This window comes from Myxocyprinus asiaticus, chromosome 26 (genome assembly GCF_019703515.2).
Source record: "Myxocyprinus asiaticus isolate MX2 ecotype Aquarium Trade chromosome 26, UBuf_Myxa_2, whole genome shotgun sequence".
Classification (NCBI taxonomy): domain Eukaryota; kingdom Metazoa; phylum Chordata; class Actinopteri; order Cypriniformes; family Catostomidae; genus Myxocyprinus; species Myxocyprinus asiaticus.
In genome coordinates this window covers 29,608,461-29,635,949 of record NC_059369.1, presented here as the reverse complement: position 1 = coordinate 29,635,949, position 27,489 = coordinate 29,608,461, and the positions used below count along the sequence as shown (strand labels likewise).

Sequence of the window (27,489 nt, the reverse complement as noted above, 5' to 3'; positions counted from 1 at the left end):
GGTCAGTAATGTATTCTAAATACTTTGGATTACTTCTTCAGCACTGGTAGATTTTTTCACTTGTTTTGACTATAAAAACTCTGCCAGTACAGTAAGACAAAATACACGTTAAAAATACATTCTCTGAAAAACCTAAATATCTTATGCAGTGTTGTTTCTAAAACAAGATCAATCAAATTGATTTGTTTTAAGGATGTTTAGAGGAAAACAATAAAAAAATTATCAAGAATAAAATTTTTGCCCTAATATCAAAGGTCTTACAAGAAAAAAAGAAAGTATGATCTAACGTGAATTTTCTTGATAAAAAAATATGATCGTGCCTGGTAACGTGCATGTAAAATGGCTAGAAATAGCATTTTAGCTTAGCGTAAAGCTGACAATTTACACAAGGTTTATTTCTATTTCTTCTGCTCCAAACTTACTTCAAACTTACTTCTCTGTCTGCTCGTATGAATGTAACACATCATAAGAAAGTGTTTCACCGCTGTTCAAATGCACTTTGGATCACATCATTTATATGTTTAAATGTTTTCCATCTGAAAGGACTAAATATGAAATGAAACAAATGACAATAAAATGCAAAGTAATCTCTTCAGTAATCAAAATACTTTTTGAATGTAACTGTATTCTAATTACCAATGATTTAAATTGCAACTGTAGTGGAATACAGTTACTTATATTTTATATTTTAAATACGTAATCTCATTACATGTATTCCGTTACTCCCCAACCCTGCCTCCCAGTGTGTAGATGAGTCAAAATAAATTTTTGTGGTAATCAACATTATGCCACAAATGCTATCGATTAAGCTTAACATGTATTGATCCTGGAATTACTTGAACAGGAGTTCAGTTCAGACTGACCAAAATATATTTGAAAGCTAATTTAAACATGCAAATACAAAGAGACTAATGTCACTGAGAGAGAGAAAAAAATATAGGAATAGGAACTGGGTTATAAGTTCTGCCTTCAGGAAAATGCTTTTTAATGTTTTGAGTTATCAGTACTAGATAGTTGACAGTTTCTACTGAAAGAGTTCAGATATGTAGGCTACTTAGTTTTTTTTTACATGTATTTTATTGAATAGCTGTGATATGACTGATCAGTACTGCACATTATATTTTCAATTGAACATGGACATTTTAGTGCTCAAAACAGTACCCTTTTTATTAGCCATGAGGTGTGATTAGAGTTGGATTTTTAAATAATGATTATTTAATCAATATTTTCATGAGTTCATTCATATTTTGATTAGCTGTTTTAAATGAATTTGTTGTTTAAATGTTCTAAGTGTGTGTAGGAATGTATGCAGGCCCATCTGCTTATTATTATATTATTTTAGTGTTTTCATATCCAGTTAATTTTTTACCTTCATAAAGTTGTTTGAATTAACAGAGAGATTATATTCTTTGTGTGTGTGTGTGTCTGTGTGTGAGATATATTGCAAAAACCTATGCCATATGAAATTATACAGTGTAAAGTCATTGGCATTACTGGATACAATTTTGAATGTCCTCAAACAGGCTGTTTTATGCAATATTGTTACTTAAATTACAAAAGAACCATTTCTCTTATCCCATTAACTTTTCCATGTACAGGCAGCAGAATTGCCCAGGTTCGTCCAGCTGAAGAGGAGAAAGTGAGTGGATCAATCAAACATGTCCAGACATTCAGTGTTTCTGCTCAAAGCTGAACTTGTCACCATAACTGAACCATATCTGAGCAATGTGCTCATCCCAACAGAGAACAAAAGCCAGACATTAACTCTGGCATCTACAGGTATGGAATGATTTCCTGTATTAATGTTACACTACTCAGTCTTTTGAGTTACAAATTGCTAATAACAGACCAACATACTGTATCTTTTGCCATTTTGAGATTACCAACAGCATAGCTGATAACCAGGCTGAAGTTGATTTGACATTCCATTTTCACTCCAATCTTAAAGCAAGACTGCCAATATAAAATGAAAAGGCAAATGTTAAAAGGAAATTGCAAATACATTTTTCCAAAGCATTTTCCTAATGTTTACGCAATAACAGTGACAGAATTCAAACTGCAATGCAAACTTCATTTTTAATTTTATTTTTTAATTATTAATATTATTATTTTACTTTTCAATTTTTTTTATTTTCAATGTCAACATGCATATACTATGTTAACGAGTGGGTGGTGCTCAAGAGAGGATACTTAAATACAGTCGATCTCACACTAGGGGGCGCAGATAGGTTGTAAAGAGGACAGGTGTGTATAGGGTTATTTCTAAATCAGTTGTCTATTACCGTTATTCATTTAATCAATTAATAATAGTAATTAAACAAAAGAAATGCAGGGGATCTGCAGCATTTACATTGCATTAACATTAAGAAAATGTTTTGGACATTTTTCACATTTGCCTTTTTATGTTACTATTGGCAGACTTGCCTCAAAATTTGACAAAAAAAGTGTCAAATCATTTGCAGTTTAGTTTTTCTTTTGACAGGGACGATGCTTTGTCACTGTGAAAATACATTTGAATCATTTAGTTTATTTTTTATTTTGGCACATACAGTACTTCGCAGACACTTTGTGCAAATGAAATAGTTAATGGGATTTCAATTTTTTTTCATTGTATTTATTTATTTTAAATTGGCCGAAAAAGCTCCACAATCAACAGCCTTGTCAATGATGCACATTTGTGCGTTAAATAGTTTTGCGTAAAATGTTTATTTAATTAGCTAATTTGTCTCTTTCATTTGATCTTATTACTGATTGTATTATAAATATATATATATCTCTGTATTATATCATCCATCGGCCACCCTGCTCTATACGTAGATATCTGTATAGGCCAGTGATAAACCTATGTAGGTCTGTCACTACAAAATAAGTTGATGGCATCAACACTGTAACTGTAGATATGGCTCTCATTTCATTGACTTGACATTGTTATTAAGCTTACATTACAAACTGAGTATTAGAAGTATGGTTAGTTCTTTGCTTAGAACTTTGATTATTTTTCCTGGGACAGGTGTTTCTCCTACTACTTTTGCCGACTCCCCAGCAAGGCTCCGGTTCCATGCAGGTAGTTTCATTTGTGGTATGATGTTGGCCTTTGTTATCATACTGGCTGTTGCTCTGGGCTAAAAGTCGGCCTGCTCACAACGTGAAGTGCGTTGCAGAGCCATGTGAGTACCCTCATAATTGTCTATGTGCATGAAAAAACAAACAAACAGAATATTCAGCTGAATTATTGAACAATGTATATTTACCTACTAGTTTACATTTACAACTCATTTTAATGAGTTGGGTTTGTACTAAAGTTACTTCAGTGTACACTGTAAGGGTATTTGGAAAGAAATATGGGAGCCAAAAACTATTAAGCATTGTCTTTAGGTTATTGTTCAGGGGCATATTTTTAGTTTAACTTAGGTATTTTTGAAAGGGGTTGATATTATGTGTACCAGCTCTCTTTGTACAACATGCAGCTGATACTTCAACAGCTTGGAGATTTGCTCAGACACAATCTACAATAAATGCTTAATTATATATTCTTTGTTCAGAATGCATGAGACAACATGAGCATCCAATTAAAGACAGTATCTACCAAAGTATATACTTTATTCCAGGCCAATTTTAAAGTAATATGTAAAGATATACAATGTAACAGAACTTAAGGTTCTAAGGTACATGCACATACATTGACTTAAAAAAAAAAAAAAAAAAAAAAAAAGAGAGAAAGAGATCATAAATGGATATAAATTCATTCTGGGTGCATTTAAAAGAATCTAAATACCAATCCATTGCCATGTGTGATTAGTACTACCACTACAAAAAAATAAAATAAAAAAAACAGTTACTATATATTCTGAACAGTATGCACACTAAGCAAGCATAAAATCATGTTTAAGTGACATTTACATTTGAATTAATGTTCTATAAACGTGTAATACCAGCACTGTACCCACAATTCATTCAAAAAAAATAATTGTTGCATTGCTCTCTCCAACACCGTTTTACCCCTCTAGAGTCTGCCATCAATACTATGTTTGCAAAAATAGATATTTCTCTTAGCTTGTCTTTTTTTTACCACTTTTATTTTCTCTAGAATCTCTAATTTTGATAACTATGGCCTAGCTTGTCATTTTTGATCATAAAACTATATACCTTAGCTGTGAATTCATGCCAGTAGACCTCAGAATATTACACTCATAAAAGCTTTTAAAAAGTGTCAAAAAAACAAAACAAAAAACAAAAACAGAAGATATTTAGAGTATGGGACAGTCATTGAGTGAACATTTTGTAGTGTCAAGGTACGCTTATTGTAAACATGAGGAAATATTTGTTTTGTATGACTGAATGCAAAGCATCTGCAGGAAGTTTGTAATTTGAAGTTCCTGTAGTGTTCTACTACTGTGAAATAATGTAAACCATGTAACAAAAGGCCGTTCTAGGTAACCTGCTTTGTCTTTAGTTCTGAAGCAGCATAAGGCCTATCAAATCGTGCTTCAATAACAATCCCCTGACAAATCAATTAGACCTTTTCTCATTAGCTTATGCCCTATGTGTACATACACAGAAAGTATGATAAATTACTTTTTGTTGCCCTTTAAATTTGAAAGAGGTCATCTTTAGAAGCCTTGTTGAAAGAAATCCTGACAGAAATAATAACTGATTGTTTCCTTGAAAGTCTACTCTATCGTTCATATCCACAGTTACCAAATCAAGTTCAAGCTAACAGCTACTTTACACCAAGAACCCTCAGGACGTGCTCATCAAACCATCGAAAACTTATCAGAACCTTCTACTTTCTGCCCGATCTTTGTCTTAGCACCAAACAGCATCAACGTAACTGGCGCAAACCTCTACTGGAGCTCATTTAGCGATGTTTGTTTAAAAAGACAGGCTTTTCTTTTTTAATAGTTGATCAAAGTGTCTTTGATATTTTGTTCCTCGCTTTTGGCTGAATATTAAGAGATTTTTAACTAAATACAGTACGCAAGAACATACTAAAATCCAAGATAAAAATAGAGATCGGTATCATAAACAGACTTCCACCTTACTATAATCTCTGATTATGGTAAAACAGAAATAATGACTTCAATCAGTATTTACATAAATGTTTTCATGTTACTGAAAGGCAGCTCTGTTAGAATAGTTGTCCTGTATAAATCAGTTAAAACGAGATAAAAATTGGATTTGATTTCTTCAGATCACATATGAATGCCACAACCCTCAAGAAACAAAAATCAGGCTTAAATAAAAACTGACACACAAAGAGGCTAGGGTTCTTAAAACAACAAAACCCCAATTCCCGACATAACATTGCTTTTTTTTTTTTTATAAAACCTTTGAAAGAAATATACTTTGATTAATGAAACAAGTAAAAGAAAATGTTGACAAACATGATCTATGATATCTAGTGTAAAATGACAGGAACGCGATTTCTTTTTGTCCAAGAAACAAAACCGAAAGGCACTTAATTAGACATTTCTAGCATGATATGCTGGCACAGCCAAGCAGCAGAATTTTCGTTTAACCATTTGTTTTATCACGTTGAAACCCTTAGATTTTAACCTTTCAATTATAGTACGCAAATCTCATCGGAAAACACATGCAGACGACCTCCTCAGGTACAATGCTTTTTGGTTTCTCAGGCTCATTAGTGTATATGAGGAAAAAGAATAGTAGTTTCTATACGAGCCGAGATTAGGGATGTCATGAAACGTCATAGAAGGTTGTGTTAGGCTGATTTAGGGGGTTCGTCTGGAGAACACCTGAGCCCTCTCAGCTCTGTTTCCACAGTGAGGAGTTCATGAGGGGAAACGCACACAAATTCACATCCATCTCACAGAAACATGCACTCGCACACATTGATAGGCTGTCACATAATGCACAGCCATGAAAGAGATTTGGGTACTTGTGAATACTTGTCTGTTCATGGGCCAGCCTTGAGGATGCAGACATGAAGAGTAATACGAAAAATAGGACCAAAGTTTAAAAATACCTCTGCTTTTAAAACCAATCCGGCCAAACGTACTGAACGGAAGATGAGAAAGAAAAAAGAAAGCTGTCCAGTAAGGTGAAATGTCTTTTCTTTTCAACTCAAAGCATCTACACATCCTTCACAGATTGTACTAGGCAGCACTTCATCATGTTGGAAGAGAAGGCGTAGTGCTGGATGCAGGTGCTCTATAGCCAGGTTAGAAAGTTCTCCTTGTCAATCTTGGTAGCCGCCAGCACAGACTCCATGTCATTGAGGATTTCAGAGCTCAGGGCTTCCTGGAGGCTTGGCATCAGCTCCTCACCCTCAACTGCCATGCTCTCGCCCTCCAGGGTGCCCAGGTCCACGTCCGTGCCTGGGATAGCGTCTAGGTAGTCCGGGAAACGGCTGGGCTGTGTTGCCATGGAGCCAGGGACGAGGGTATCGCCTAAAAGTGAGCAATTTGGTCAATTAACCTTTTTTTTGTTTGTTGGAAAAACAAAGGATCTTTGGAATGAAAATCATTTGAGTCGGTTTATTCTGATGATTGTTTAAAGTACTGCACCTGTCTCCATCTCATCTACACTGTTGAGGAAGTCATCAGGAGTGCGGGGGACGCTGTAACTGCTCATGCTCAGGCCACTGTCTGTGCTCTCGTCTCTGGAGTGATACGTCCCACTGAAGAGTTAAAAAAAAAAATACCATTAATAACAAGCCAACTGACACAAAGTGAAACTTTCATTGGTATATACAAGTGGAGTCCAAAATTCTTCTATTTTGAATTTTCACATTTAATAAAGTAAAAAATGATACAGCATAGACTGCACAAGTTTGTGCAAAACCTAATGATCCAAATTATACCCCAGCATGATTTGAGAATCTTGTGTGCTTCAATGGAAGCAAAGCAATCTGACCTTCTGTAAAAAGGTGTTATATGATCAATCTAAAAAATTCACTTGTTTAGTTGTGACCTCATTTTACATTTTTCAAAATTCTAAACCTTTGTTTATTTCCAGGTTTAAATTCTATATTGATTCCCTGATTTCAAATGCTGTCTCAGACTTTTGAACCCCACTGGATATTATATCCAACAGTGTACTGTAGATGTGGCTTCACACGAACGTTTTCGGTTACTGACACCACTGTAGAAATATCCTATTTGCAGGTTTATGTCACTAATATAATTATTCTGCAAACCTTGTGGACCACTGCCAGAAATTCTCTTTTTAATCTGTTTCTCACCCACACCTATCATATCTATTCTGAAGACATTGATTTGACCACTGGAGGCTTATGGATTACTTTTATGCTGACTTATGTGATTTTTGGAGCTTCAAAATGTTGGCACCCATTCACTTGCATTGTATGGACCAAAAGAGCTGAGAAATTCCTCTAAAAATCTTCATTTGAGATCAGCAAATGAAAGTAAGTCATACACATCTGGGATTGCATAAGGGTTAATAAATGATGAGAGAATTTTCATTTTTGGGTGAACTATCCCTTTAATACACCAGAGTCACTATTCACTTCAATAAACCCTGTCAAGACGGTTTAAAAATTCATCTTTTGTGTTCCATGGAAGAAAAAGTGATACGGGTTTGGAGCGACAATTAGCATGAGTAAATAATGACAATTTTCATTTTTGGGGGAACTATTCCTTTAAAGAAAAACACTTCGAACATTGGTAGATTTATATCGTATGAACAATTAATTGCTAGACATTTCTAAGCATTATGCTATTTTTTGCTGCAAGAGTTTTTGCTTGCATTACTTGCAGTGACCTGCTTTGCCTTTGAGGGTCATTGTAAAAGGTGTTGTTTTGCTGGTGGTCTGGGAAAAGCTCTCTATAAATAGTTGTAAGTTCAGCCAGTAAGTTCAGCACAGTGTGCTCAAATAAAGAGTGCAGAGGACATGCTACAGTGAAGGAAAATACAGCAAGTTGCTCCTAATTAAGAGAGTGAAATGTGGCTTCAGTGCATGCGAGTTGCTGGATGAATGAGCTCTTTGTGTGAACAGCAAGGGTGGGAGGAGGGAACAGCCTTGTCTAAGACCGAGACCACATGTTCTCACGGGCTGCCTTGTTATTCACATCAACTCTTATCTGCTCACACAAGAGCATATTTTGTCCTTTACTGCCACTGGATGGTGTAATTCCCTGCAAAAGCAGCTTTACCATGCAGGCCTTGATGTTTTGATGGTTCAAATGTTGCATGCAAACTGCTTTTACCAACCTCTCCACTAGAGATAACCAATGAGTCCCAGTCAATCAATAACCACAAATTCATTGCCCTCATGGGCATTTTAACTGGTAACTATTACCATGTGTAAAAGTAAAAGTGAGTTCTTCCTGTATAACGTCATCTACGTTCATTGTTCTGTAAGGTTCTACGTGTTATGATTTCTCTTACCTGTTTAAGAAAGGGTCAGAGCTGTTGGTGGTCATGTTGCGGGCGTCTTGGCCCATGCCGGGCGAGGACACAGGGTTCTGAGTACCACCATCCTGCTCCATGCTGGTTGGCAGCTGGTTTCTCAGGGCGAGCTCCTGTTTGCAAACACAACCAAAAGGCATATGAGGGGGATGGATGTGTAAAAGTGAGGAAATCCATTTTTCATGTAGGTTTGTTTGAAGAAGTGTACAGACCAGGTATACAGATGCTTGTGACTGCAACGCAAGCTTGGAATAAATGAACAATTTTCTTTGGAATTACTCTAAGTACAGAGATCAGAACAAATGCATCTTTCTATTGTAGAAAAAGTGCAGAACAAAATATACTGGTTTTACTCTAAACCCACACACAAATACACAACACAGTGAGTGAGGTATAGAAAAAAAAAAAACCTTCACCTACAAGTTTCACTTGGTTAGTTTCCTTTATCACCTTCTTAAGTGAAATAAAAGCCCTTCCCATACAACAAGTCACGAGTTACAAATCTGGTTATCATTTGTCAATAGATTGTGCAAGATTGTCAGTAAACGACTGTTTTACAGCCTCAGCTCGAACTGGTGGTTTGCAGAGACTCACAGGTTGTCTAAAGAAGGTGTGGGTTTATTGCACATCATTTAGGGTAGAGCGGAGGGTCAGATCTTCATTTTTATTACAGACACTTCCTATGACCAACCGAAACTTAAATACAACTATTGCTAAAGGACAATCCAACAGCCCCTCACCACAGAAAGGTGTTAAAGGAATGTTCCTGGTTCAATACAAGTCAAGCTCAACTGACAGCATTTGTGGCATATACCACAAATAATAATTTTAACTCATCATTGTTACTGTAAGGCACTTACAATAGAAGTGAATGGGGCCAGACCATAAATGTTAAAATAGACAGTGTTTCAAAAATATAGCAACAAGACATAAACATTACACGTGTTATTTCAGTAGGGCTGGGCGATATAGCTACAAAAATTTTATCTCAATATTTTTCAGCCTACTGGCAATATTCTATACATAATATATATATATATCACACATAATATATATCGCGATAATTATGTATTTGCTCTGAAATGGCTCAAAAGTTATTTCTTAAAATCAGAGGAAGCATCATTTCATCCAAACAGCCATTGTAGCCATTGAATAAAAGTCTATTTACATCTCTTTAATTAAAGGCATGTTTCCCCCCAGTTTTTCACTAAAAGAACAGAGAATGAGGGGAATGAGATCATTTTCATTGATATGCACTTTAAATTTTTTATTTTATAAACAATGATACATAGTATCATTTAATAAAAAGCATTATTAACCTTCATATATTTTAAGAAAAAAAAAAAAAAAAATGAATGAAGAAGGGTGTAATTCACTTATTTTTTGGAACCCAGTTGTATATTGCATAATACTAAATTATTACTGTGGGACCCAATTAAGTTTATTATTCTAATATAATACTCTATCATTATTAGATTTGTTTTACAAATTTTTATATATTTTTGTTCTACTTACATCATCATCTGGAGCTTTTATTTTGACACTGAAACTGCAGTGTGCAATCTTCCGCATCTGGTGAAACGCTGTAAATAAACAAGCGACGAGTACATTTTATCCCTCGCTGCAAATCCATTTATTATTAAATACATCACATTATGGAAGTAAAATGGGCTACGAATGCCGTTTCATGTTGACTTTAATTTCTAAAACTTCAGCATGTGCAATATCATGGCTGAGTGATTCATTAAAGGATTTCCAATGATAAGATCAATGCCTTTCACTGTATTTCAAGGCTAACTTTATTAGTCTGTTAAGTGAGCTGCTTCCAGCTAAAACCTGTAAGATCATCCCTGAAGATCTCTGTTTATTTTGTTTTCCAGCAAGGGGGTCTGCAGCACTGAGTCAACACTGTGTTTACATTCCAAAGCAGGGGCAGCTGAGCCCTGCCTCCTCCGCCTCCCCGTCTGCCCCACTCCCTCCATTCAATCTCTCATTCACACTCTCAAAAAGGTACGAAGGGTACCTCTACTATGAATTTCAGATTTACCCGCCCTAAAGGTGTAAAAAAAACACATACAAATAAAGTGTGGTTGGTCACTTTAAATGTTCTTCAGACAGTCCTTTCCTGTCTTAATGTGCGGTACTTGGTGTGAATAAGCTGCAAAGTGGACATGACTTTATGCTGATAGACAAAAGTCTAGCTCTGTGAGACTTAAAAAAAAAAAAAAAAAAAAAAAATTTAACACATTAATTAAAAACTAAAAAAATGTATTTGCAATCATTAAACCGAATACACTCGGTACAGCTGAGTCTCATTTGAGCAGCAGAAGACTAAGTACCTGTCTAGTATGTGAGGACTGAATGTTCTGACAGGTGCGTATCTGACCTGGGGTCTCTGGCGAAGGAGCTCTTGTTTGAGTCTCAGTCTCTCTTTCTCCATCTGGATCTGCTGCAGTCTGATCTGGTTGTTTCCTCCTATCACTCCACTCTGGGGGCTGGAGGGCAACTGGGAGCCTTGCTTCACTGGAGCACTCTGGGAAATTCGCTGCTGGTTCATAGCTATGAAGACACAAAATGAATTATGTTACTATGCTTGGTTTGATCAGCTGTTTGAAAAGAAAGCATTAATTATTTGTTAATTAGTTATGTAATATATTTAAGCAATAACATAAGAGAAGCCATGCTATATTGTGAATTAAATTTATAACCCCTTTATCAGTAACTATATTCGATAAATTGCATGGCTTCGAGAGCCTTACTTATTCAATATCGGGATTATAGGGTTTCATTGTCATGACAACAAAGCTGTAATATAGGATATAAATTTTCACAAATAAGGTTAGTAAGTGACTTTATAACACTAAAATCATGTTAATACTCTACATATAATGGTTGTCTTGTAGCTATAATTTTGAAACTATGTGTATTTTAGCATTTATGGACTGGCCCCATTCAATTCCATTCTAAGTGCTGTACTGCAACAGTATTTCTAAATAAAAGGAGGAACGAATTGAAATTATTTTTTTTGGAAATGAACATTATGCCACAAATCCTGTTGATTGAGCTCAACTTATATTGAACCCAGAGCATTTCTTTAAGTGCCACCATTCCGCTATAAGATACAGTTGTGCTCAAAAGTTTGCATACCCTGGCAGAAATTTTGGCATTGATTTGAAAATAGGACTGATCATGCAAAAACACTGTCTTTTATTTAAGGATAGTGATCATATGAAGCCATTTATTATCACATTATTGTTTGGCTCTTTTTTAAATCATAATGGTAACAGAAATCACCCAAATGGCCCTGATCAAAAGTTTACATACCCTTGAATGTTTGGCCTTGTTACAGACACACAAGGTGACACACACAGGTTTAAATGGCAATTAAAGGTTAATTTCCCACACCTGTGGCTTTTAAAATTGCAATTAGTGCCTGTGTATAAATAGTCAATGAGTTTGTTATCTCTCACGTGGATGCACTGAGCAGGCTAGATACTGAGCCATGGGGAGCAGAAAAGAACTGTCAAAAGACCTGCATAACAAGGTAATGGAACTTTATAAAGATGGAAAAGGATATAAAAAGATATCCTAAGCCTTGAAAATGCCAGTCAGTACTGTTCAATCACTTATTAAGAAGTGGAAAATTCCGGGATCTCTTGATACCAAGCCAAGGTCAGGTAGACCAAGAAAGATTTCAGCCACAACTGCCAGAAGAATTGTTTGGGATACAAAGAAAAACCCACAGGTAACCTCAGGAGAAATACAGGCTGCTCTGGAAAAAGACTGTGTGGTTGTTTCAAGGAGCACAATACGACGATACCTGAACAAAAATGAGCTGCATGGTCGAGTTGCCAGAAAGAAGCCAATGCCACAAAAAAGCCGGGTTACAATATGCCCAACAACACCTTGACACACCTCACAGCTTCTGGCACACTGTAATTTGGAGTGATGAGACCAAAATAGAGCTTTATGGTCACAACCATAAGCGCTATGTTTGGAGAGGGGTCAAGTATTGTGCTCCTTGAAACATCCACACCATGTTTTTCCAGAGCAGCCTGTATTTCTCCTGAGGTTACCTGTGGGTTTTTCTTTGTATCCCGAACAATTCTTCTGGCAGTTTTGGCTGAAATCTTTCTTGGTCTACCTGACCGTGGCTTGGTATCAAGAGATCCCCGAATTTTCCACTTCTTATTAAGTGATTGAACAGTACTGACTGGCATTTTCAAGGCTTTGGATATCTTTTTATATCCTTTTCCATCTTTATAAAGTTCCATTACCTTGTTACGCAGGTCTTTTGACAGTTCTTTTCTGCTCCCCATGGCTCACTATCTAGCCTGCTCAGTGCATCCACGTGAAAGCTAACAAACTCATTGACTATTTATACACAGACACTAATTGCAATTTTAAAAGCCACAGGTGTGGGAAATTAACCTTTAATTGCCATTTAAACCTGTGTGTGTCACCTTGTGTGTCTGTAACAAGGCCAAACATTCAAGGGTATGTAAACTTTTGATCAGGGCCATTTGGGTGATTTCTGTTATCATTATGATTTGAAAAGGAGCCAAACAACTATGTGATAATAAATGGCTTCATATGATCACTATCCTTAAGACAAATCAATGCCAAAATTTCACAATTTCTGCCAGGGTATGCTAACTTTTGAGCACAACTGTATATACTATATATTGGACGAAATTTATATCAAACAATGGTGATTAGAAGTTTAATATGTTTGTTGCTTTGTTTAACAAAGATCAATATTTGCTGCAATGAAAATCGGCAAAGATCCCATTTACAGGGTATAAAAAGGGCCTATCAATGCAACTGAATGGAGTGATGCATATCACCACAGACTCAAATAAAAGAGACAAATCCTTTTGGCCATTGGAGTTGGGGTGTTACAGTAATTGAGCCAATGATATTGCTGTTCATGCACTGGGGCCACCAGTGACAACAAAGCCTCGATGGTGCTGGCATTGTTATGCGCAAGGGAGCCCCGTCTTCCCTGCTTATCCTCATCACCATTTAATCAGAGTGTGTTTACACTACCTCAGGGCTGAATGAGTCTCCGCTCTCCTCTCACCATGGGAATCAGATCAGAGACTCACCACGCACCTTTCTCTCTCATCCACACACCGCAACCACCCTCCCCCACAGTGCCCGAGGCGTGGAAGAGTGAGTGGGAATGTATACTGAGTGCTAGTGGGGAGTGTGTGGGTGTCTCTCGGTTTGTTTCTCTTTTAAAACACTTATCTCACATAGATATGGGTCTATTGAAGCCGAATGTTGGCTCTGATGGCTGGTCTCACTACAGAAGTGACCAGTTAATACAAGTCTGATGTCTACCAGTGAGATTTGTAATGTCTTATTTGTCCAACAGAAGAGGTGGTGAAAAATATCTGATATTTCAAAGTGTATGACTAGCGCACAATACATTATCGATGTTCTAATGCCAAAAACAATATTTTAAGTTAAATTTATCATATTATTTTTGTAAAAAAAAAGAAAAGAAAAAAGAAGAAGAGATTGACCACCACTTAAATGTGTAAAAAGTCGAAACATACTAACCATATGAGTTAATAATATAAGGCTGCATCAAAACTGTTTTCAGTTTCTTAAAATCATCAATTTCAAAAGTTTGCTGTAATTTTAAAAATACAAATGAAAACGTAACAGTGTGGAAGTCTATAACTTGCTACATTAGTAAGGACGTCCATACAGATTCTTCATACAGCTAGACTGCAGGGGTTTTCATGTAATGATAAAACAGCTGAAACCAAAGTACTCTGTTCCCTAAGTTTTTTTTTTTTTTAAAACAAATGATTACACTCTACACTACTTCTGTCTTTCTACAACAAAATAAAGAAGAGGAAGTTTAGCACTTGTTGCGCAAAGCACTTAAGTCTAATGAAAATAAATAAGAAACGAATGAGTAAAAGATCGCAACATACCACCTTTCTAAATCACAATATATTAAACAAAGAATCACAATTTTATCGTATCATTACGCAGAATAACGATAAAAACGATAGAAAAACTAACGGCAATTCTTAATTCTCATGTCTGGATTTTCCTGACTAGTCTGTACTTGACTGGTTTGGAGATTCAGTGGGTATTTTACTTGGCAAACTCCACACAGTATGAAGTTGACAAGAACACAAACAGAAAACAAAGTCTTACCCATGTGGCGGAATGAATCAATGTTGCATAAGCATGGCAGAACTGCAGGTTCATGCCACATATATGTGCACTCCCTTGAACCAGAAAGAGTACGAGGAAGAGGAAATGTGCCAGAGAAATACAAATAAAAAGAGGGAGAGAAACACAGATTGACGTAGTTTGCCGTTGTCTTTAACACACTGGCTTTGGAACACGACCATCCAGCAAAAACATTCTATATCAGGCTACATCTCGCTAAGCTGCCAACCAATAGTGGCTCACCTGTCCTGACAGGCGCGACCAGAGGTGCGTTGAGAAACTTTTAAGAGTGCTCTCAGAAAACGCAGAGGTGCACGAAAACCTTTGAAGCCTTTGTAAAAGGAAAGAGAATCAATCTGTGTCCAGAAGAAAAGCCTCTCTATCCTATCATACACAAACCTCAGCGGACCACACAAAAGCAAGCAGTGAACTGTCGGAAGCCTGTCTGAAAAAATTCAGCTGTGTGACTAGCATGTAGTAGGATGCAAGCTGAAAGCAAGATGGCAGCCATATTACATACAAGTGGATACAGAAGGCTGTATATTCATAACAAAAGGCCTGATAAAGGCTTGAGGACTTCAAAACATTTGCAATGATTAGTAACGGTGCTTGCTAAGAATACTGCTCACACCAAGGGTTAGTGGCTTTTGGCCTTTAACTCTAAAGGCCAAAGTAGACATCGTTTTTCCGTGTGAAAATTTAGTCATTAGCATAGTGCTCCAGAAAAACAATGCTGCACATGGACAGTCCGCATCTTTGCATGTCACCGGCCGTTGACTATGCTAAAAGAGTACCACAAAGCAGTTGTAGTGTGAAACTGCGCATGCGTCGAACACGTCCGTATAGGCTTGCTGTCAAAAGAGTATACCTTGAAAGGCTGAGTGCCCAACCGTGCACGAGACGTACTGGTATGCGGAAAAACGAAGTATACCATTGCCTTAAGTATTAAACTTTAGCACACTGTATGCCCTACGGACATAAATGTTACCTCGTAAATTGTTTGTCGAAGAGAGGTGGGCTAAGGTTTTTTAGAATCCAACAGACTTCAGATTTTTGCCTGGCGAACTTGGGGTGGGCTCATTTGACTTGGGCTGGTAAGCAACCAAGAAAGCCCTAGCAAAAAAAACAGAACACCTTAGCAACTGCACAGCAAACACAACAACCTAGGAATGCTGCAGCGAGTTTTACAGAAGCAAGTATGACTCACATTTACTTCAGCAAATGTAAAATCTAGCTAAAGTCATATCAATACAATGAGAAACTCTATATGATCTCTGAAAGTAAACCACTGATATCAAGTTTGTCATCCTGTTTCCCAATAAGGTGAGTGCCTAAGGAGTCGTGAAGTGTTAATACAACAGAGTGTTTGTGTCATTGAGTCAGAGTAGCTTAAAGCTCTGGAAAAGATGAGTGCTTCACAAGAGAGTGACATCACTGTGCACTAGCCAACAAGGTACCAACTCCTGCACTGAAGTACTTAGATAAACCAAGCAGATAAAACAGGCTCAGCACATGACTGATAACCAAAGGTTCCACTTGGCCTTTGTGCTCAAATACAGTCACCACCACATAAAGGCATTATTGCTTTTGAGTTGGAGTGGCTTTTAACTGTATTATAAATGTTTGTGTTCCACCAAATGAAATGTCAAAAACAGTGGCCCCAAAAATCATGTAGGCCACACTTATAGGCCCCATTTACACTGGTATTAAAATCTGGTTTGGGGTGATCCGTTTGAAACGGGACGACGCTAAAGGCGGGTGTAAACCAGGTCCAAAGCGTTTTGAGATTTGTCCACTTCAACTACATTCCCCTAAACTAAATGGCCATATAAACGGGGATTTAAGCAAATTTACAGCTAAAATAATGTCTGAGTTTTAACAGAAGAATTAATGAAAGTGCTTTTATAAAATAATAAGCTTCAATGTTCTGCCTTTAAACGCTCCAAAAATTGGCCCCATTCACTTCCATTATAAGTGCCTCACTTTAGCCCATATTTTTACTTTTTCTGGAGGAAAATGTTAATTATTTTTGTGATAGCTGACATTATGCCACAAATGCTTTCGATTGAGCTTAACTTCTATTGAACCCAGAATGTTCCTTTAATATATTAACATATTCCACTAAATATAACTAAATATTCAGTTTGAAACGACATGTTTGTGCTTAGATTAAATGCAAGTATAATTCAGAGAAACAGTGCGCAATTCCCCCCCCCCCCCCCCCCCCCCCTTTATTATCATGTAGTAATACACTGACATAATGATTGATGTCATTATGTCATCATGAAATCAAACACTCTGCCCTTGAAATCTGAACGCAAGTGGTCAAAAGCGATGCATATTACAAACAGGTGTTAATGGAGATGAGTCTTGCTTGTCCACTTATAATCGGATCACTCAAAATCGCATCTTAATACCAAGTGTAAATTAAGCTAACTATAAAAAATGAAAAAGTAAAGTTAGTTCTAAGAAAAGGTCTAGCATCTTATATTTGCAGATGCCACTTTTGATAGTTTTGATAGTTTGATAGTTATCTATGCAATGAAATTCAGGTCCCATGTAGTAGTATCAAACTAGGCCTCCTCTCTGGAAATTGCTCACTGTCTGTTCACTTCCTCTTCACTACTTACGACGGAGGCACAAGTTTATCCTGTGAGCTTTCTTCCGTTTTCTTCTATTCCTCCCTTTCTTTTTTCCTCTTCCCTTCCCCCTCTCTGGCCCTGCCTCCGCCTGCCCCCCTCCCCACTCCCCTCTCTCTCTCACATTGGATCTCTTTGACTGAAAAGTTCTGGAATAGATTAGGAGCAGAGCTGCAGCATCGAGAAGCCTGGCACTGACTCAAGTCTGTCTAGATGTGTAGCTGAGAACAGTTCTGCCTGTGCTGGGCCTCACGCGGGGTTAGAAGGGGGGGGGTAGAGAGAAAGAAAGAGAATGGCCAAACTTCAGTTCTCTGTTAAAGGAGTACAGTCCTGTTCTACCCCTGATCATTTTACCCAACTGTTTCCAGTGTCATTGGCGACCAGAGACCTAGATGTGACATACCTTTAAATGTAAGGTTAGCAATGTGGTAAGTGTATTTAATTTCCCCGCTGCAGTGCAAGTACGAACTGACTTTCTTTTGAACTTTCAAATTTAGTTGATATTCAAACATTCTTGTCTATTGTGTATTTAAAGTTAAAAGCACAGCGGTGAGATAATGTGCATCAGAAAGTCAGTAGATGAGGGATAAAAACAAAACAGAGGCCATGAAAAAATGCAGACACAAGCAGTTACATAAAACCACATGGGAACGCCCAAACATTCTCGACTTGTGGCAAAGAATGAGTTAACCATGTCTACCCCTCTTTCTCCCTCTCTTTCTCACTGTTCTCCCCCTCACATTACATCTGTAATTCGGGGGCCCACCAGGCTTGTCCACTGAACTTCAAAGGGCTTCATCTGCCAGAGCCTACAACTCCGCCCCAACCCCTCATTCTTTTTACTCTCGCTCTCTCGTCTAGCCCTGCACAGACTGTTTACCACTTTCTCCACAACCACTTTCATGTTAGGTGCACATTTGCACACTAAAACTTGTTTTGTAACATTATCACTGAGAATTTGGGTCAAAAACAGGGCAAAAACATGCTTGTTCACACATGTTGGACATAGATAGAGGTAGAGATTGAGAGTGAGAAAGAGAGACTCCCAAGGGAATGCTCTTTGGGACGAAGGGAAAGCACCTTGAGCGCGAGTAACTCAAAGTGACATAAGTAGAAGCCTTCGTCTCATTGTGAGCCTTACGTGCACAGAGAAATAGATTAAAAGGGGGACTGAAAGGGGTAGGAAAAGACAAACATCTCAGTCTGACAACCTGTCTGTGAACCATTTATCTCAACAGCAGAAAGAGATTAGTAGATTAACATTACTACTGCACTACTTGGGATATGTTTCACCATCTGTGCATATGGATTATAAATCTAAATCTAAACAGGGGGTTCAGGGAGCAGTATGATCAGAAGCAGTTTAAGCTAGTTTGAGTGAGTAAAGGGATCACATAGCAGAGTCAGGAGTGAGAAGTTTTGGCTAACCTCAGTATGAGTCACAGGAAGCGGGAACGCTCTGAATAGTGTGCCACAAACACACACTCACTAACTTTCATTCACAAATTATCAGATAACACTGCCGTGCAAAGGACTAAATGTCAAAATTGAGTCCTGACCAAAATTTGTTTTAATGTTGGCGTAATGTTGCATATGTAGGGCAGAGTAACTACTTACGTATGTAATGAACATTAAAATAAAGAAATAGTCCACTGTGCGTTACAGTCAGTACGCTTACATGCACTTAAATTGGTTTTCAGTCAAGACAATAAATAATACAATAATTTGTCTTTTTAAAATGTTAATGTAAATACTTTAACACGATTGTAGCTCGGCTTCATACAGCCTGTATACATGCTAAACGGATCGCAATTTGTCGCACCATTTTGCTCATCATCTGAAAAACAGAGGTAACACACAACGGGTATTTAACCTTTCTTCAAATATTACATTACGTCTACATTGTGTCACGTAGACTTGGACCGACAGATGAAGACTTTAACTCTTTTACGGAAAAACCAACTGTAGCTCGATTATAACTGCGCTTGTTAACGTACCGAGTGATTATACCATGGGTAAGGGGTGTAAGGGACAACGAAACGTGTAAACCACCTTATCTGGCCTAAAGACCCACTTGACTGTGATAAAATCACTGTAAACCACAGCCTTGAGTGACATACTGCCTTTGTAATATGGTGGAACAGCGATATGATGTTGACACTAATGTAAAATAAACAGTTGAATTTATTATTAATACTAATCTGAATCTGTTCTTCCACCCAGTAATATAGTTCTATAGGCTAGCTGTAGGCTGTTTATGCTTGCCAAGCAAAGAAGTGGCATGTCACAGTGTGCCTTTAAGGCATTTTACAATGACTTAAAACATAGCGTTTTATACGACAAGATTAACGCTGAGCCTTTTATTTGCTTTGGGTCTTATAGGAGTTAAAGCTCACCATAACGTGGGTCGAGTCGTGGGTCCAGCCAAGAGGTGGTTTTGTTTTTGTGATTGATGTAGTAGATCTCTCCTTCTGAGGTAATAGCTTGCTCCCAGCCTTCAGGAAGAGGACCTGAGAGAGAACAGGCAGGGTTCAGTCAATACTCTAAAGCCCAAAGTATACTTCGGTCAGACGCGAACATGAGGCGTTTCTGCGTACAGGACGAGTGATGCAAATTTCAGCATCAGCAGAGTGCTCGAGCACTGAACGTGTGCTCACCAATTTTTCTAACCGCGCGTACTCTGAACACGCAGAATGCGCATGCGCCTCGAATTATTTGCACTGATAAGTGGGTCCACAAGGTGGCAACACTCACCATTGAGCCGTTGCTGTCATGAAGAAGCGCTAGAAGATGTAATCACAGTTAAACTACAGGAGACGAAGGTGGAAACAACAACAGTGGATGTGCACGTCGTGTGTGAAGAGGTAAGCAGATACCTACATTTGTATTACTCGAGTCTGAAGGAATATAAAGACATCTTTATGGGTCTAAACTCCTGAAAAGAAATAGTCAAGGATCTCACAGCAGTTGTAGCAAGCAAGCGTCAACCGACCTGTGTATGCAGGCAGTCAAATGAAGTATACTTTGAAAGGTGAGCATTTGACTATGCTGACGCTAAGCGCTCGTGTCAAACGGAAGCATACTTTGGGCTTAAAATGAAACGCATGGATTATCTCAATTTACATTATGAACAACAGAAACCAATTCTATAGGTAATCTGTAGTTCCCCGCCCCCCCCCCCCCCCCAAATAGTGCTAAACTAAACTGAGAGTAGTAAGGTATAGCATTGTCAAATCACCCAAAATGGACATGCAAGGGGTGGGCGATGTGTAAAATTTGATGAATGATGGGTGTTCGTATTTGTGCAACAATGCTGCGGGCGGAGATAATGCGGAGATAATGTGCTGTGCAGGCCTTGTAATCTAGATAAGAAAATTAGGGGACTACAATGTTATGCTTTTTAGGTTAACAAGGGACCAAAGGTCTTTGTTGTCCAACAATTTAAGTGACAGAGGAAACACCTAAAAATGCTGAACAGGACTGGTCTTGCCCCAGTTCCCTTTTAAACCTCCCAGGCTAAAACTCCAGGCCTGGACACCCAGGTCACTATTGTCCCTCCATGAGAACTACAAACAAGACACTTCTAACCTAAGTGCCATTCATATGCATTCATTTGCATTCATCTGCCAGCTTTATATCCCTGATAAGGTTTCTGCATTTGCTAAGTGAGGCGGGGTTGGGCGGGATGTATACAGGGACTGCTACACCCTTAGAATTACCATGAGAATGCTGCAACTGAGAGTGTACTTTTTAATACGTAACGAGTGTCTGCTGACCTGAGGCAGGATTCATGATGTTCTGTTGTTGCACAGGCACTGGACTGGCCGGAGCGGCTTGGTTCATCTGAAGGAGGGCCTTACGAGGGTCTTGCCAGGTAGTCGTCTGGTCATGATGGCTACAGGGAGGCATAGACAGATATAAGCGTGACAAATACACAAAAACTATTGCTGCTATGTGTCTAAAAACATGAGCGCGTTGCCTACCTAGACAGCATGTTGGGCTTTTGGATGCATGTAAAAGTGCTGTCTATGTAGGCAGCTTACAAGGTTTTGAAACAAAGCCCATATTAAATGATGCATTTTTAGGGCTCCCAAACGTTTTGACCAAAGAATTTCCATGATCTTTTCAGACATTTATGATTTTTCTAAATCATTGTAGACCGATTTGCTAATGAATTATTTGGACAAATTTGTGAACTGGTTTGACCAATTTATTGAAAACTGACTAAAGCACTATCCCTTTAATACATAATAACAGGTAAAATATAAAACCCGATAAGATGTTTAATATCCATTTTTAATGAAAACTCTAGAACTGATTCTGGACTGACTTTGTTAAAAAAAAAAAAAAAGAACAGAATACATCAGAGGACTAAATCTAATCACAATCCAATAAAATATGTTCCATAGACTTCCAGACTTTCAAAACACAGCTTTGAAAATATCAGAAACTCTGATGTTTCCTTGTTATCCATTAGTATGGGTACTCTCTATCTACGAGAACAAAGAGAACAAAAGATATATTAACAAAAACGCTTTAAGCGGAGTACACTGTAATGTAAACCACCATACCACACTGGTTTATTTGATTCAAATTGAGTGCCCAGATAATATAAAAACCCAGCAAGTGGAACTTTTACCAAATTTATGTAAACCTTAATACCCAGAGATCCATTTGGACAGCATTTCAGTCCATTAATCTGCATAAGCAAAAGCGAGTAGGAACCAAACAACTCCAAAACCTTCTACAAGCTGTGTGTAAATGATGGTCTGTCCTGTTACTCAAAGAAATCCAATTCATTTGTCAGCCCAGGCTGCTAAAAATAGTCTCTTATGAAAGTCCATTTCGTAAACTTTATGATTAGCCTACCACTCACATTAGTTTCAGATTTGCTCATATATTACTGTGGAGGAGAAGGGAGGGAGTGTGGATAACTGTAGGTCACAGGGTGACATTCGACCTGGTTTACGTGTGATTTGTCTGTGAGCAGTGGACTGAATCTGTACATGAAGTCACCAATTACTGTGTAAAGACAGTGATAAATAACACGGTTACTGGACAACGAATAATCAAGACCAAAGGGAGCAACTTAAACCAGGCTTACACCCTTTTGTTTGTTCAGAAGTTTAACAGACAGCATGATGGTAGGGAGAGCAGCACTGGTTGACACAGTTGTTCCTGTGAGGTCGAGTGTTTTTATCTCTTTCACCACAGTTTGCCACACTTAAAGGTTAAAGCAGTTTGTCACATGTGGAGCTTGGATAATCACTGCCAGAGAATTAAGGCCTTTTCAGCTTAATCTCAACACACATACAGAATAACAGCACTTGCATCATCTTAAATCTTAAGGAATAGTCTACCTAAAAATCTAAATCATTTACACACCCTAATATTGTTCCAAACCAATGAGACTTCCTTTTTTCTTTTTATGGGGACCAGGGACAGCCTTGGTGGTCACTATTTACTGACCATGTTTACATATACTTAAGAAAATGGTTTATTCCAGGGTTTTTGCAGAAAACAGTGATCTGAAACGTCATGTAAACAAGAACAATGATTTGCTTACGCACTTAAGGGATTAAGAGAAAGTGATTTAACACGCCTAGGTTTCTTTCGGAGGACGTGGCTTAAGACCTGTTCACACCAAATCAGTGACGATTTTGCGAGACAAACCTCTAACGGAAGGTGTATTCACACCGAGTCCGTAAAAAATAAACTAAAAACGAATTCACTCCTGTAGAGTTTCACTCAATGTTGCGGTTCTGTTGTTATACTAGTCTCCTGTCTGCACCTTCAGCTGTTAGAGATTAATATAATGAACATTGTTAAAGCATTTATTTACCTAATTTGGTATAACTGTTTCATTATGTTCTTTCCATGGTGTTGATGCATTTTGAAGAGTATATAATCCGTGATTTTTATGCGAATGAGATGAGTAGAGCGCTGTTGGATATTTATTTGCACACGTATTTTGCTATGAGTATATTACAGACAGACACCTGAAGCCAGCTTCTCTTTTTATAATGCCTGGATTAAAGTCTGGATAATATAACACAAGGTACAGTGATATAAATACACGTGGAATAATGTACAACAATAGGTATATTATAAAATATGATGCATAGTATTAAAAGAATATAAAAGAATACCCCGTGTCTCTGTCTTTATTAAAATTATTGCAATACTTTGTTATATTACACTTGCAATAAAAATAGCAGTGCGTTTCTGCAATTCGTTTGTCTACAGTAAAATATAGCATGTAAAAAACAAAAGAAAAAAAACTTTTTCAGGGATTTTCTACGAGCTCAGTGCAAACGAATTGCTGAAACTCGCTGCTATTTTTAATGCCATGAGAATATAACAGGCACAGTGATGTACATATTAAAATGTAAAGACAAAGAAACATAAGCAGACTTTCAAAAAAAGAACAGGTTTATATTTGCAATACAAAGCGTTCATGAACTTCAACTATTTATCAGTGTGTATCAGCTGCATGTATGCCGGTGTTTGTCAGTTGATTAGAGCCACCAACACGCTGGATTGAACAGCTGCAGCGACTGACAAAAAGCTCTCAACTCATTGGTCAGTCAGTTTTCATCCCAGTCCGAAGAAGAAAAAAAATCTGAACGCTCTCCGTATAAAAAAAAAAAAAAAAAAAAAAACCTTCGGATTGTCTGCGGACGATTTGTCGGACCCGATGTGCATAGCGCCATAGGAATGCATTGTCACCGTACAAAAGCTCGTTTGGAACAAACATTCGAAACGAAAAAACTGACTTGGTGTGAACAGGCCTTTAATGTGGTCACGTAAACACATAAGCAGCATTCCAATGGGTGTTTTAAGAGTGCACATGCGTGGAACAGACTGGCATAACAAACATCATAGGATAGAGCCCAACAAGTCAACACAGCAGAAAGAATTCAACATTTCTGGAAGAGGGAAATCACATTTTAATATAAATTAATGTAAAATATTAGTGTCCCTCACATTCACGTATATGTGCTGGTCATTGGGGAGTTCTACGTTAGAGGTAAACCCCACTATTGCAGTGCAATTCAGCTGCATGTTATGATAGAAAGTGAAAGAAACAAACACAACAATTCTGGAATATCTGGAAATAAAGTGAAGCAACGGAGAATATAATAGTCTTTCTCGGATACCATGTTTGTTATTTACAAAAGCATTGCAGGGAAATTACATTGCTGTGGAGAAAGCAACTTTCTGATTGAGCTACATGTATATGAGAGTAAAGAGTATGCTGCATATACAGTGCAAGTAAACTGGAATGCTGTTTCCTCACCATAACCCGCTTTCTCGTGTCCATGTAAACGTATTCATTCTATCAAAAAGAGCGGCTTGGAAAGAGTGGCTTGGACAGGACATTCTAGACATGCTAAATAACTCGGTTTGCATTCCATGTGTTTGGAATGACACGAGGGTGAGTAAATGATGACAATTTAAATGTTTGGGTTCCTTTTAAATTTTCTCCTCTAAAAAACTAGGGATTTTTTTTTTTTTTTTTTTTACTTTTATCTAATCTCACAGCTTCCAAAAGATCAAACCTGACAACACTTTCCCTCTTTCCTAAACACTGCAGTCGCTAATCTTTTAAAAAAAAAAAAAAATATTCAGACCTTCCAAGATAATGTTTTGAATGTCCTGAAAGCACAAGCACGTAATTCATGAGCAGATTTTGGGATGATGTGGGCGGTTCAAAGACGTGAGTGCCTGAGGTGACGTGTTTTTGTCAGGTGTGAGCTCAATGTTTGATGGTGGTATGATAAAGCCAGTCCAGATTAGGGGTTTAAGTGCGGATTATTGCTTAAGGTAAATAACACTGAAAGTTAAAGGCACAGTTAACCCAATTTACTCACCCTCATGTTGTTCCAAACCCGTGACATTCTTTCCTCTGTGGAACACAAAAAGAGATGTTAGGCAATACATTAGTCTTAGTCACCATTCACTTTCATTGCATTTTGTTCCTCATAATGACAGTGAATTGTGACTGAAGCCATAATTCTGCCTATCATCCCCTTTTGTGTTCCGTAGAAGAACATTTTGGAACAAAATGAAGGTGATTAAATGATGAAAGAATTTTCTTTTCGGAACTCCTTTCCGGTCACTTCCTGTTCCTGCTGGCGCCTAGCTCGAGTCTGTGTTTGTAGCCTGCAAGCTTTTTTTTTTAAGCATCGCTTATCTATCTGTTTTCAGCTTTTAATCTTTAAATCGCTGCCATTTTTCAGCACGTATCAGGTTTTTTCCCGCATTATTCTCTTATTGCGATTGAACTGCGTGCATTTTTCCGCGTGCATCCATTTTCTCCTCTGAGATCAATGCAATAATCCATTTAACACGAAGCACCTCTTATCAAGAATAACCATAACAACAAACAATTGCGTGAGGGATTCACTTCGATCTCAAACCCTCGACACTCTGGAACAAACAACAACAAACAATTGCGGCAAGTCATGGCATCCGCTCATGTTACTGCTTCCTGCATTACATGCCGCATGTTTACTATAGCTTCTCCCATCAGCAATGAGGGATTTAAATGTGATAAATACATTTAAGGAATTAGTCAGGCTGACGGAGAAGATTAATGAGTTAGACATGCATCCAAAAGCTAGTGGAGGTCAGTGAGAAAGAGAAGCCGGTAGATACTGTTTCGGATGAGGGTAGTAGAGGTCGACCGATATATCGGTTTTGCTGATTAATCAGCACCGATAACCGATAGTTCCAGAAATCCACACCGAGAGTTTTTCCCTGTTGCGTCCAGTGCTGGAGCGGCTGGGAAGGGTCCGCTGTTATTATACAATATGAGAGTGGCCTCTAGAGGTGAAATAAATACAATCACTTAACTTATGCCTTGTGGTGTTTGTTTTGACACGAGACTACACTCTGCATGGAACAGAACACTTCAGATGCGGATTAAAACATCAACAACGAAAAGGTATGTATACAGTACACTACAGTACACGTTGTCATATTAAAGTAATTAATTTGCTGACTAGATGCTGCATTAGTAGAGAACAGCAATATGTTTGCTGACAAGGCTGAGAGGACGCTAATATTAAAGCTAACCTCAAGCGGTTAGAACAATGTGACCACAATACAGGCAAGTCCTACCCAAATGTTTAAATGTCATGATTGTTACCATCCATTACCATCTATTTGCATTAGTTTATATCCAGCTGGTCACATATATGCATTCGTTAGCCAGCTAAGTTGCATATTTAAAGCTAGTGATTGAGAAAGCAAATTAATAGCTTCATGCAGCCAAAAGAAACATAAATCAGAAACGCATCTGATTTCATAAAAAAAAAAAAAAAAAAAAAAAAAAAAAATTATCCTCACTGTAATACGATGACTTCAGATCGATCAAATTCTTGTGCTAAAAAAGGCTAGACACAGCGCAACAAATACAGTTTAAAAGAAAGCAGGTGTCTCAATATGCTTTTAAAGTTATTTTTAATTAGACACCTCAAAACAGCGCTCCTGCACGAGATGCTGAATAAACAAAAACAAAGGGATACAAAGACGTTCGTCTAGCGCGCGTTTACACAGAAAAACAAATGGATGGTTGCAAATGTGTTCGGTGTGAACAGCCCCTTACAGTTGGTGAAGGTCTTTGGCCGTTGCGTCTTGCTCTCTTATAGCTTAATCTGAGAAATGCTTACGAGTTGTTTAAATGCTTTGTCAGGAAAGATGTTCAAATTGGAAATGTGTGTCTCGAGATCCTCGCGTTCGGTTCCAGTCTGTTGTGTTCCATCTGTTTGAACAGCCCCTGGCCTGGGCCGCTTCACCACCAAGTTCAGCCAAATACCACTGCTATCTGTGAATATTGCTACTCTACATACAACTGTACTGAATAAAAAACAATGTGGTATTTCGCTGTTATTATTAAGCTTGGGTCCGGAGTAGTAAGAATCAGTGCAAGTGTAACACCATGTGAACTGTCTATTGAAGCGTTTTTTTCCCCCTCATTTTACTTTTGACTTGACATTTGAGAACATGGACAGACTAAAACTTATTTATGTACATTAGTTGAAAATGAAATGCTCTTTTTTAACAGCCAGTAACAGTCAGTATCTTGTGTGGCCACCAGCTGCCTTAAGTACTGCAGTGCATCTCCTCCTCATGGACTGCACCAGATTTGGCAGTTCTTCCTGTGAGATGTTACCCCACTCTTCCAACTTGCAAGTTCCCGGACATTTCCCGGGGAATGGCCCTAGCCCTCATCCTCCGATCCAACAGGTCCCAG

General features: G+C 38.0%; 1 protein-coding gene across 2 annotated transcripts in view; it reads right to left on the bottom strand.

Annotated features, from left to right (window-relative positions):
• Positions 1-3,574: 3,574 nt before the first annotated feature.
• LOC127416819 (transcriptional coactivator YAP1) overlaps positions 3,575-27,489 on the bottom strand; it is a 55,264-nt gene continuing 31,349 nt past the window's right edge. Inside the window, exons 3-8 of one of the 2 annotated variants that reach the window (XM_051656377.1) lie at positions 21,005-21,123; positions 19,625-19,738; positions 10,778-10,950; positions 8,371-8,504; positions 6,528-6,640; positions 3,575-6,410 (exon numbers count right to left, since the gene is read on the bottom strand). In XM_051656377.1, coding sequence (XP_051512337.1) covers positions 6,172-6,410; positions 6,528-6,640; positions 8,371-8,504; positions 10,778-10,950; positions 19,625-19,738; positions 21,005-21,123 — 892 coding nt within the window. In that variant the 3' untranslated portion in view covers positions 3,575-6,171. The remainder of the gene's footprint in view (positions 6,411-6,527; positions 6,641-8,370; positions 8,505-10,777; positions 10,951-19,624; positions 19,739-21,004; positions 21,124-27,489) is intronic. The other variant, XM_051656378.1, reaches the window with a different exon arrangement.